Source organism: Zingiber officinale, chromosome 2B (genome assembly GCF_018446385.1).
Source record: "Zingiber officinale cultivar Zhangliang chromosome 2B, Zo_v1.1, whole genome shotgun sequence".
Taxonomy (NCBI): Eukaryota; Viridiplantae; Streptophyta; class Magnoliopsida; order Zingiberales; family Zingiberaceae; genus Zingiber; species Zingiber officinale.
Window position 1 is genome coordinate 109,362,263 of NC_055989.1, and position 12,948 is coordinate 109,375,210.

Sequence of the window (12,948 nt, forward strand, 5' to 3'; positions counted from 1 at the left end):
TAAATATCTGATAATATTTTTTTTATGCAAATAGGAGAAATTGCGGCTAGGGTGGCACAGGCGTCTCAGCCTAGTTTAGAGGGAGGTGAGGAGCAGATTTTATCTACTGACCAGATAAATGAAATTTATTATGATGTGGTTGGTGGAAGGAAAAAGACCTCCACCCTCTATGGTCTTGGGGCCCAGGCGAGAGTTGTATATGATCAGGCGATGACTCCTAGGGCCAGGGGTCGTCCCAGCACATCATCGAGTGCATCCGAATCATCTGCTAGAGTAGACGTCTTAGAGCAAGAAAACGCAGATTTGAAGACTCGTCTCTCAAACTTGGAGGCAGATTTTCGAGCAGAGCGACAATCCCGATTGGATCTTGAGAAAATTGGGCGGGATATGCAAGCCTTCTTGGATCAAATGAGTGCAACGCCACATCGTTTTGCCTCTCAGGAGACTCAAGACCCTAATAATCCCCTGATCCGTAGATTGCCATAGGTATCTTGATGTTTAACTTTTTAATTTTTTTTTGTTCACAAATGAAACTATGTCTAACATTGTATTATATCTTTTCAGGAACATTGATATCTATATGACACCATCATCATATATCCAAACTAGCACCCAAGTATGTAAAATAAATTCATAATATTAAATTTAATATGTTACACATAATTGTGTATTAGTTTATTCTTTGTTTTATTATTAATCTATCGTATTAACATTTTTGCAGGATTGATTACTACTCGCTAGCTTAGGATTGGATTTTCTTTGCTAGAAGGTGTTGTATTATGTTTTTTAATTTCAGATGTTGTAGTACTATTCAATCAGGTGTTTATGGTTAGAGATGTTTGGATAATTATCTTTGTTTTTTAATTGGATATTTAGTTTTAGTTTTGTGTTTGTATTATTATTATTGGAGATGTTGTAAGAATGTAGTGTGCTTGGATTGGATACTTGGTTTGATATTTGCATTCATATATTATTTTGTATTGTCATTGTCTAATTGTGTATGTATTGTGTTATTTGGAAACCATTGTATGTGATGGTCTAGATTGATATGAAATGTAAACAAGGATAATTGTAGAAATCAAATTGTGCTGCTAAAATTTCCAGGTATTAGAGACGGAATATTAAAATTCCGTCTCTAATTAGAGACGGAAATTTAATATTCCGTCTCTAATTTCACTTTGGAATTTACTGTTATAACGATACCTTACGACGGAATTATAATTTTTCGTCGCTGAGTGACCTGAATTTGTCTGAAATGACGATAACTTACGACGGAACATAACAAATCCGTCTCTAATTAGAGACGGAATATTAAACATCCGTCTCTAATTAGAGACGGAATTTTAATATTCCGTCTCTAATTAGAGACGGACCATTAAACTTCCGTCTCTAATTAGAGACGGAATTTTAATATTCCGTCTCTAATTAGAGACAGAAACTAGAGATCGGATTCTATGGTTAGCGACTGATTATTAAATTCTCGTCGCTATATTTTAGAGACGGAATATATATTCCGTCTCTAATTAGCGACGGAATTTAAAAATTCGTCTCTAAATACGGTCAGCGACAAAACTCGTGTCGACGCAGTTATTCAGTCGCTAATCTAGTTTAGCGACGGAATAGAGACGGAAAATTCCGTCTCTAATGCTGATTTTTTTTGTAGTGGGCAGTGCCCAGGATCTCTGTGCAGCACGCGCCGGCGCCGGTTCCGGCTAAGGCGAACATGAGGAAGGAGATGGAGGAGGACAATTGGGAGGCTCTGGTGGCGCCGCTGCATCCGGTTCTCAGAGATGAGATCGTCCGGTACGGCGAGCTGGTTGCCGCCTGTTACAAGGCCTTCGACCTCGATCCTTCCTCTGACCGTTACCTCAACTGTAAGTACGGCAAGAAGAACATGCTCCGGGGGGTGGGAATGCAGGACGCTGGCTACGAGGTCACCAAGTACGTGTATGCCACTCCTGACATCAGCCTCCCCATCCCGACCCAGAACGGCAGCACCTGCTGCAGCCGCTGGATCGGCTACGTCGCCGTCTCTTCTTCCGACGTCGGCCGCCGCGACATCGTCGTCTCCTTCCGCGGCACCGTCACTAGCACCGAGTGGATCGCTAACCTGATGAGCTCCCTGGAGGCGGCGCGGTTCGATCCGCACGACCCCCGCCCGGACGTCAAGGTCGCCTCGGGCTTCCTCAACCTCTACACCTCCGGCGACAGCTCCACCAAGTTCGGCAGCGGCAGCTGCCGGGAGCAGCTCCTGGCCGAGGTGTCCCGCCTCCTCCACAAGTACAAGGGCGAGGAGGTGAGCATCACGCTGGCCGGCCACAGCATGGGGAGCGCCCTCGCGCTGCTCCTCGGCTACGACATCGCCGAGCTCGGCCTCAACCGGGGGGCGCCCGTCATGGTCTACTCCTACGGCGGACCGCGCGTCGGCAACGCCGGGTTCAAGCAACGGTGCGAGGAGCTCGGCGTCAAGGTGCTGCGCGTGGCGAACGTGAACGACCCGGTGACGAAGTTGCCGGGGGTCATTTTCAATGAGAATTTCAGGAATCCGATGGGCGGCAGCCTGAGCAGCTACGCCCACGTCGGGGTGGAGCTGGCCCTGGACTTCTTCAAGGTGCAGGACCCGGTTTGTGTGCATGACTTGGACGCCTACATCCGGCTCTTGAAATGCCATCCCAAGAACGGCGCCGCCGTCCAAGCGAAGAGGAACAGGGACGCCGCCGGCGACATCGCGAGGAAGGCCAGGGAGCTGCTGAGCAGCGTCCAAGTGGCGGAGGCATGGACGTGGCAAGACGCCGCCATGCAGCTGGGCAATTGGATGCAGCTCATAAATATCTAACCCTCCGGCGACCGGCCGACGCCGATGAACAAAGTGGTTTAAAAACAAATCACTTCATTTTTTTATTATTAAAGAGACATGTATTATTAAGAATCATGTCCATTCGACAACATTTTTTGATTATTTATTAATTTTTCTATAACTTTTTCGCAAGCTTATAAAGAAATTGGAGGTGTTATATACAAAATAACAGATATACTCTTTCCGTCCCGGGCTATGATATCACCCACGATTCTTCAATTAGGGATGGTAATAGATCGATTTTGGGTCGGATTTTATATCCTCTATTCTTATATTCATCGGTAGTTATAATTTTTCTTCTTTCTAATTAATTTTGAAAAAAGATTTTTTTTTAATATATGTATATATATTATTTAATCGAGTTTTCGGATCGGGTATCCGGTATTGATAGTTCCTCCATACCCTATTCCATTCGGGTCGGATGTCAAATTCTCCATCGGATTCGGATGAATTTACCATCTCTATTTCAATCCCATATTATATTATAATATATTTATAATATATATATATATATATATACCACTACATCACGTCATTGCCGCAAAATAAACCCTATTTGAGTTTTTATGAAAGTACATATTTTTTTTTAAGACTATTCTTTCTGTCTATTTCAACTCAAAATAAAAATAAATAATAACTTTTCTAATTTAAATCGAACCGATCAAGGCAAAAACTAAAAACTTAATTATTTCATCATTCATATAAAAGACATTAATGATATGAAGAGTTTAATTTTTTTTTTAAAAAAAATTACATCATTAAATTTATGATGGTCCTCAAAATTTATCTGTATTTTAAAATTTGAAACTCAATAAATTTTTTTTTTAAAAAATAACTTTCATATAAATCATTAACTTTTTTAAAAAAAATCTAAAATTTACCTACACACCCTTATGGACGATTATTATAGACATCTCTCACAGTCAAATTGATCAAGATACTTGGAAGTGATTTAGATGTCTTGATCTATGAGAGTCGCCCATGCCAACCACCCATAGAGGGTGTGCATGCTATCATGCCCGTGCATATATATTTGTGTGGACGCTTAACTGTAGTGGGGTGCTCAAAAGTATACTGAGTATTCATTTTTTAGCATCCCACATGTACTCAGTATCCCACTCATAGCGTCCACAACAGATGTACAGCATAACACCCTCTATGTATATAGTTTTAACAAAAAGTCATGGTCCTAAGTTAAATTTTATTCTAAATTTAGATCATTACACTCATATGATTCTCTAAATGTATCCATATTTTATTTTTAATTTTGAAACCTTAAAATATAATAAAACATTTATAAAATTACAAAATAAACATAATAAAAGTAAATAAAATAATTTTTTTCTTCTATTTTTTAATAACTAATTAAAAGAGAAAAAAATAAAACAAACTAAAAATAAAAATACAAAAAAAAAACCTTGGTGTTGTTGGGGGTTAAAGCAGCACCACCTTTGGAGCACCAAAGGTAGAATGAGTTTCACATGCCTAAAAACTTTTGACTTATAACGCTGTCGGTATGAAGAAATTATTAAAAAAAAAATCGGTTTTATTTCTTTTGACATGATATCATATCTAGAGACAAACATTTTTGATTTACGGTAGGATAACATCAATATTCGATTCCTTGTACTCTCTCGATCTGGTCCGTGCTAAACTTTTAAGATTTCGAAAGCATTTAAGACTTTAATGAATTAAGATTTCGAAAGCATTTAAGTCTTTAATGAATTTTCATCAAAAACTCATTTGATGAACCTAAACAAATTAGGACATCTCCAATTGTTAAACCTCTTTATAAGTTTTTTTATAATTTTCAATATGTCACATCAACACCACATCATTTGGGAAAAAACTTACTATTTTCTTCATAATCAAAAAACCTTCATGCAACTTTTTTATGGGTCCTACATTAAAAATCACACATCTTTATTTATTATTTTTTTCATTTAATATCTCTATATAATTTTTACTTAATAATTTATTTAATTCTCATCTTTAATTTAATTTATTTGTAATTTTTAATTAATAAATTAATGAATTTTTAATTTTTAATTTAATTTATAATTTATAATTTATAATTTATAATTTCTCATCTTTATTTAATATTTAATTTATAATTTCTCATCTTTATTTAATATATAATTTATGAATTTTAATTTAATTAGAGTGATTGCTATTTTTTTAACTTATCAAATATATTTATTTTCAAAAAAAGATTACATATTTAACCATTCATGAAATAAAATATTATAATTAAATGCTTCACAAAACTAACTTCATCTTTCATTATCTTTCATTGATTATTTTCGTCAAGTGCCCATATATGTTCAATCAAGTCAGCTCGAAGTTGATGATGTGTTTCACTGTCACGCAACTCGCAATTTCTCCGGAGGTATTCTTGGAATTCGGGTGTGGAGCCTTGTTTTACCAGCGTCGGATGATTTTCTTCATCTCCCATCCAATTAGATACTACATCTCCTTCATCTTCAATAATGATATTGTGCAAAATAATGCACGTATACATGATATCTCTCAATATATCTCTCGACCAATATCGTACTGGACCTCTGACTATTGCCCAACGAGCTTGGAGAACTCCAAATGCCTGCTCGACATCTTTTCTTGCAGCCTCTTGTCTTTCCTTGAACTTTTTTCTCTTTGAATCCTCGGGACATGGAAAACTCTTGACGAAGGTAGCCCAAGTTGGGTAAATCCCATCTGTTAGATAATATCCTTTAGTATATGTCGTGCCATTTATTGTAAAATAAACCTCTGGTGCACCTCCTTCCAAAACTTTGTTGAATAGAGGTGATTCGTAAAGCACATTTATATCATTACGTGATCCCGCAGCTCCAAAAAAAAGCATGTCATATCCATAAGTCAGCAGATGCGACTGCTTCAAGCACAATTGTTGGTGTCCATGATCGCCTCGAGTAAACTGACCTCTCCAAGCGACGGGACAATTTTTCCATTCCCAATGCATACAATCAAGGCTACCCAACATGTCAGGGAAACCATGCCTTCGCTCATGCATTTCAAGTAAATGTTGGGTGTCAGCTGCAGTTGGTCTTCTCAAGTATTGGTCCCCAAATACTTCATATACACATTTGCAGAAGTTGATTAAACAGTCAATAACAGTGGTTTTAGCAAGCCTTAGATATTCATTGGATTGGTCGGCAGGGGCTCCATATGCCAATTGACGAAGAGCTGTCATGCATTTTTGAAGTGGTGACAAGCCTATCCTTACCGTTGCATCAATTCTCCATTAAAAATACTCAGAATGATTTTGTAATTTTTCGACAATGCTAAAAAATAACTCTCTTCGCATTCGAAATCTTCGCCGAAACATTTCATCGGTATAAACTGGTTGATCAGAGAAGTAATCATTGAAAAGACGAGCATGTCCGACTTCACGCTCCCGATCCAAATATGTTCTAGTATGTGTTCCCCGCTAAATAACTCATTCCTACTTCCATCAACATTTGATGTTGTTGCATAAGTATTAGCATGAATCTTTTATCAGCATCATCCGTCAGTTCATCACGTAAGAATTGACAGATCCTATTGCTTCTAGCTAGATTGTCGTCATTTGACATTAGAATGATAGGATCAAATGAGAAGTTTGGATGAGCAGAGAAGTATGGATGAGCAATAAAAAGATAAGAAGCAACAATGACTTCTTATCTTTAAAAATATGAATGGAAAAGATAAGAGAAGTAGAAGTTTGAATGGAAAAGATAAGAAGTTCATCACTTATAAATAGTAAAAAATTTAAAAATTAAATAAAATAAATATACTAATGTAAATATAGCAACGGATAGTTGTTAAAGTTTATTTATACTAACATTGTAAATTGAAGCAGCAACGGTTAAAATAGCAACGACTAAAATAAATTTTTTTAAAAAAATATTTTTTAATTATTTAAAAAGAAGTGAACATGCACTATTATTTCTCAATGATTGATAACTCCATCCCCAAGAGAAAAAAGCAGGTTTGATATTTCAAACCTACTCTTAAAATAAAAACCTCAAATCTTATCTTTCCATTCATTAGAGTTTTTTTGTTGAGTTTTTTTATTTTTACAAATTTTTTAAAAAGCTTGCATTGGAGATGCTCTTAATTAGCCAATCAAATTTAATAAGTCCTTTCCACTCTACTGATTCTCACCGTATCCCAAAATTGATAACTCATGACCCTATTGGTCTAGAGAAACTAGACAAAAAAAAGTTTCAAGATTTCTCTATTGTATATAATATCGAACATAGACAACATCAATAATTTTTTGCAGTCACCTTATTTAAAATTTTAAAATTTAACATTTAAATTATCAATGAATTTAATCAAAATTTATTTGATGCGGTGATGACGAAGAGTCCCATCCCGTTACAATGGTGGAGGTCAAATGAGGTCAAAGTCAAGGCGGTCAACACGTATGGGGCACCGGTCGATCGGACGAAACATGCCCCAACCGGGAAGAAGGCCGCAACCCGTCGTCGACTTCGACACAGGGAGCATTCAAAAAATCGACGCTCAAGAGAGAACGATGAGCAGAAGTCGAGCCGAGCGGCCACCCCGCTCGGCCAGCCATCTGACAGCACGTGGACTGTGGAGTCTCGGCCGAGCGGTCACCCTGCTCGGCCCAGCAGCAAATTCGACATCAGCCGAGCACGCGGGCATTGAACTTCTGGCCGAGCAACTATCCCGCTCGACCCAGCAACAGAGCATGCGGACAGTGGACTTCCGGCCGAGCGGCTAACCCGCTCGGCCCAACAATAGATAACACGCGAACGGCGGAATTTCGGCCGAGCGGCTATTCTGCTCGACCAAGCAGCAGACACGGCAGGATATCTTTCGACATCCTTTTGGGAGCTAGTACCGCTGACAGACGGCATGGTTAGACAGAAGATCGTACGGCGGAAGCTTCCACTGTTACTTCAGAGATATGCTCGGCCCATTAAGGTACTGTGTGAATGACACTTTACTGACAAGTCTTTTCAGGAAAAGCCTTGAGATGTGTGCCCATCTTGGGAAGCGTGCACACACGCTACAGGAGCTCTATATAAAGGGGGTCCAAGAATCAGCGGAGGTATGCATTGTATGCGATATCTTACTGTTGCGCAACAGTTTTTGTTGGTCCGCTTACTACTTCTTCTTTTTCTTCGCCGGAGACTGACTTGAGCGTCGGATGACCATCGCCGGGGACCCCTTCCCTGGCTCGGCACTGACGTCAGCTGTGTTGCAGGTCGGAGCGAAGTCCACAGGAGGTCAGCGGGAGCGCCACATCCCCAGTATCCATCTCATCGACTTTTGGACAGGATCACATTTGGCGCCGTTTGTGGGAACGTCACCTACATCTGAGCCGAGAAGATGGAAGACGTGTTGGACCCCGTGGTAGTTTTGATGTGATCAACCAAGTTGGTTAGGTCCTGCTGTGTTTGATCCCTGTGTCTGAGTGTGCATGAGCTTAGGAGCACAGGAAGTCGAGCGGAAGACACAGCTAGCGAGAAGGACGGCACAGGAAGGGAGCCGACGGGCTCGGTGCGTCCGAAGGACGAGAGAGCGGTGGAAGAGTACTCCGGTGGGCGTGAAGAGCGTGCACGGCGTTCGAGGGACGTTAAGCGGGGCGGAAGGTCGCTCGAGGAGAAGGCCGGATGGGTTCGGGTGAGCCCTATTCGGTTGGCCCAATCACCCAAATGATCGGAGCGTCGGAAGTCAAAGTGGAGCAAAGAAGCAAGGAATGTTGGTGCCGGCTTGGGCGCCTCCATCGGCTTGAGGCGCCTCCGAAGGCGCCGCCTCAAGCGATGGGCGCCTCAAGGGCGCCGATGAAGGCGCCTTCAACAGTCTGTTTTGACCGTTTGCGCTACGGATAAAGTTTTATCCGCTGACCGAGCTGGAGGCGCCTTAAACCTTGTTGGAGGCGCCTTGGACCCTCGGGATAGACTTTCCAGGAGCTATAAAAAGGCCCCTGGAGCTAGGAATTCAAACACAACTCAAGCAATCAATCTGTTAGCAATTCCTAAGCAACTAGTGAGCTTCAAAAGTGTAAAAGGCTTCTCCGCCTTCAGAGAAGGAGATTTTTCTTACTACGCTTTTCTACTGTCCTGGATTAACAACCTCCTTGGTTGTAACCAGGTTAAATCTCTGAGTCTTTTCCATTCGTGTTTCTTTTTCTGTTTCATTAATTTAGTTGCTGATTTAAACTCTGAGTTGAAATCCGAGGAGGGTATAGTTTATTTTTTTTTTCAGTAATTCACCCCTCTCTTGCCGGTCTCCGCTGCACTAATAAGTGGTATCAGAGCCTGATCGCCTCAGAAGGACTAAGCGCCAACTGAAGCACTACGATCAAGACGATGGTCGGAGCGAACATCCATCCCCCGAAGTTTGACGGAGATTTCGCTACATGGAAGCGAAAAATGGAGGTATTTTTTAAAACCGATTTTGATATTCTTATTACAATAAAATATGGTTTTGCAGCGCCGAAAGACAAAGAAGAAAACACATGGAGCAAGAAGGAGCAAGCCGATTTCGTCGCCAACGGAAAGACAGAGTTCCACCTGCTCAGTGTGCTGCCGCCGCAAGAAGTAAATCGGATCGGAAGCTACGACTCAGCGAAAGATCTCTGGGAAAATTTCCTGGAGCTACACGAAGGTACTTCCGAAGCGAAGCTAGCGAAGCGCGACATCCTCCGGAACCAGTTAACGAACCTCCGGATGAACCAAGGCGAGAAGGTAGCGCAACTCCAAGCGAGAATCAAGGAGCTAATAACGCAACTAACGAACCTTGGAGAAGAGGTAACCAACCGGGACTCTATCCGGTACACGCTCAACGCCTTCCCTAGAACTCCAGAGTGGACTTCCTTAGTAGATGCGTATTACATCTCTAAGGACCTCGAGGTAAGTACTTTAGAACAATTATTTTCCACTTTTGAACTTCACGAATCTCGAGTTTCAGAACCCATCGGAGCAGAGAAGACAAGTCAGAACATTGCCTTAAAGACAAAGATGAACAGTTCTGACTCCGAAGCCTTAGTCGACGAATCCGAAGCGGCACTACTGGTAAGACGCTTCAATAAGTTTTTTAGTACTAATAAATTTAAATCGCAGAGGCATCATCGAAAGAAGAGGATGGTTCGCTGCTACAACTGCAACGAAGAGGGGCACATCAAATATGACTGCCCAAAGTTAAAGAGAAAGAAGAAAGAAAGGGAAAATTCAAAATACAAGAAACCAGAACCCTCCAAGCATAAGAACCTGAAGGCTACTTGGTCAGATTCGTCATCCTCTGAGTCAGACATCGAAGAATTCTCGGGGTTAGCGCTAATGGCGAACCATCAGCCGGAAGAAGACTCAAGCTCAGACATGAGCATGGATAAAGGGGGAGAAGAAGAAAGCAGCAGTAAAGGGGGAGCGTCACCAGACCAGGTAAGTAAGGTACGCAATCTCACCCCAACTCAATCTTTCAAATTTATCAAGTCTCTTTCTAAAGAGTTAGATCAATTAGAAAAAGAGAATGCTGAACTAAAATTGAACCTAGCAAGAGCATGCCCGTTAGAAATGTATGATCATCTAAAATCAGAAAATGAAAATTTAAAATTAGAAATTGAAAAATTGAAAAATGATGCATGCTTAAAGAAATTTCCAAAGTCAAAAATTAGAACTTATGGTAAATTAAATTGGTATATAAGAAAGCATCAAGGTCAACTTAGAAAAATACCAAGAAACAATGTACCCCCTAGATTTTTGAATAATCCTGTAGGAAGGAACCTCTATTGGGTTCCAAAATCTGTGCTTAATTAACTTTTCAAAAATTAAAAGCTTAAAGTGAGAAAATTAAACATTGAAATTCTCTATGGAAGCTTTGTCTAAGGAAGTGGTTGTTGCTCCAATAACCAAGACGGCCTAGTGCCTCGCCACGACCTGGAAGCTAAAATATTGAAAGAAAATGTTTAATTAACTTTCTGGAAAAGCATTAAACAAGAATTAAATAATGCTTTGAAAGTTTATCAAATATTTGTTAAATTAAACAAAAATTCCTTAGAAATTTTTTTAAAAAAAATTTCTAACTTAATTTTTTTTTTTTTGGGTTAGAAATTTTCTTCTGGAAAATTCTAAAAGCTCATTCACTTGACTTAGAAATTTTTTTTGGAACATTTACTTAAGTTTTTTTTCTCTTAGAAATTTTTTTTTTGGAAAATTTATTTTAACTTAGAAAAATTTCAAAAACTTCAATCTTACTTGAAAATTCTTAAGACCCCATTTTTGCTGTGATCAAAGGGGGAGAGAAAAGTACAAGTTTAGGGGGAGTTAGATAAATTTAAAATTTCTTTTATTATAAATGTTTATGGGGAGTTAGAAAATTTTAAAATTTCCTTTATTTTTATAAAAAGTGTTGCAATTTTACTAATTGCAAAAATTATGTTTAACTTGTTAGTTTAGTAATTTTTCTTTAAAATTACTTTTTATGTCTATTTTTAACCCTAACTTGAACTTGGGTTGATGCACATCAAAAAGGGGGAGATTGTTGGACCCCGTGGTAGTTTTGATGTGATCAACCAAGTTGGTTAGGTCCTGCTGTGTTTGATCCCTGTGTCTGAGTGTGCAGGAGCTTAGGAGCACAGGAAGTCGAGCGAAAGACGCAGCTAGCGAGAAGGACGGCACGGGAAGGGAGCCGACGGGCTCGGTGCGTCCGAAGGACGAGAGAGCTGCGGAAGAGTACTCCGGTGGGCGTGAAGAGCGTGCACGGCGTTCGAGGGACGTTAAGCCGGGACGGAAGGCTGCTCGAGGAGAAGGCCGGGAATTGGGTTCGGGTGAGCCCTATTCCGGTTGGCCGCAATCACCCAAAAGATCGGAGCGTCGGAAGTCAAAGTGGAGCAAAGAAGCAAGCTGGAATGTTGAGCTGCCAGCTTGGAGGCGCCTCCATCAGGCTTGGAGGCGCCTCTAGCTTGAAGGCGCCTCCAGCCTTGCTGAAGGCGCCTCCAAGGGCGCCTTCAGGCTTGATGAAGGCGCCTTCAACAGTCTGTTTTGACCGTTTGCGCTACGGATAAAGTTTTATCCGCTGACCGAGCTGGAGGCGCCTTAAACCTTGTTGGAGGCGCCTTGGCCCCTCGGGATAGACTTTCCAGAAGCTATAAAAAGGCCCATAGAGTTAGGAATTCAAACACAACTCAAGCAATCAATCTGTTAGCAATTCCTAAGCAACTAGTGAGCTTCAAAAGTGTAAAAGGCTTCTCCGCCTTCAGAAAAGGAGATTTTTCTTACTACGCTTTTCTACTGTCCTGGATTAACAACCTCCTTGGTTGTAACCAGGTTAAATCTCTGAGTCTTTTCCATTCGTGTTTCTTTTTCTGTTTCATTAATTTAGTTGATAATTTAAACTCTGAGTTGAAATCCGAGGAGGGTATAGTTTGTTTTTTTTTTCAGCAATTCACCCCCCTCTTGCCGGTCTCCGCTGCACTAACAAGACGTTGGACAACTCACCACCATGACGCTCACTTAGGAGGAGCTTGAGATGCTCGTTCGAGCCCGAGCAATAAAAATGATTGAGCAACAACAACAACAATCGTTAGCCGATCGACTTGTGTCGCAACCTGCAATGTCGAGAGCCGATAGGCGAGCGGGGCAAGAAGACCGAGTGGAGCAACTCTCCGTATGGGGACAGAAACGAAGGCCGACCGGTACGCATGGGGAAGTGCCGCTTGCGTCGATCCCCTTCCATCGAGCTTTGTTCCATACCTCCTCGAAGATAGCCCAAGTGCATCAAGAGCAGGGATCATCTTCAGATGATGTTCCCGTTTGGGATGCACGGAAATGCAAAGTGCCCCGAAGCAACACGTCTCCCGAACGGATCAACCGACAGTTCTCAGAGGGGATCTTACAAGACCCTCTGCCCTGACATTATATCCCGCTGGCGATCGGGACGTATAATGGGTCAACTGACCCAGATGATCATCTGGATCGGTTCTATAACAAAGCCATACTGCACCAATACAGGGACGGAGTGAAGTGTCGTGTCTTCCTCACGACTCTATCCGGATCGGCGCAGCGCTGGTTCAGAAGACTGCTAGATGGCTCGATACGAAGTTTCAAGGATCTCCA

At 41.1% G+C, this 12,948-nt stretch overlaps 2 protein-coding genes across 2 annotated transcripts; one reads left to right on the forward strand and one right to left on the reverse strand.

Annotated features, from left to right (window-relative positions):
- The first annotated feature begins 210 nt into the window (after positions 1-210).
- LOC122048557 (phospholipase A1 EG1, chloroplastic/mitochondrial-like) lies at positions 211-2,836 on the forward strand. The gene is made up of 3 exons (XM_042610110.1): positions 211-389; positions 565-616; positions 1,664-2,836. The coding sequence occupies exons 1-3, from the start codon at positions 211-213 to the stop codon at positions 2,834-2,836; spliced, it is 1,404 nt and encodes a 467-aa protein (XP_042466044.1).
- A 2,311-nt stretch (positions 2,837-5,147) lies between these two features.
- Positions 5,148-6,068, reverse strand: LOC122048558 (protein ALP1-like). Its single transcript, XM_042610111.1, has one exon. The coding sequence runs from the start codon at positions 6,066-6,068 to the stop codon at positions 5,148-5,150; it is 921 nt and encodes a 306-aa protein (XP_042466045.1).
- Between the last annotated feature and the right edge of the window lie 6,880 nt (positions 6,069-12,948).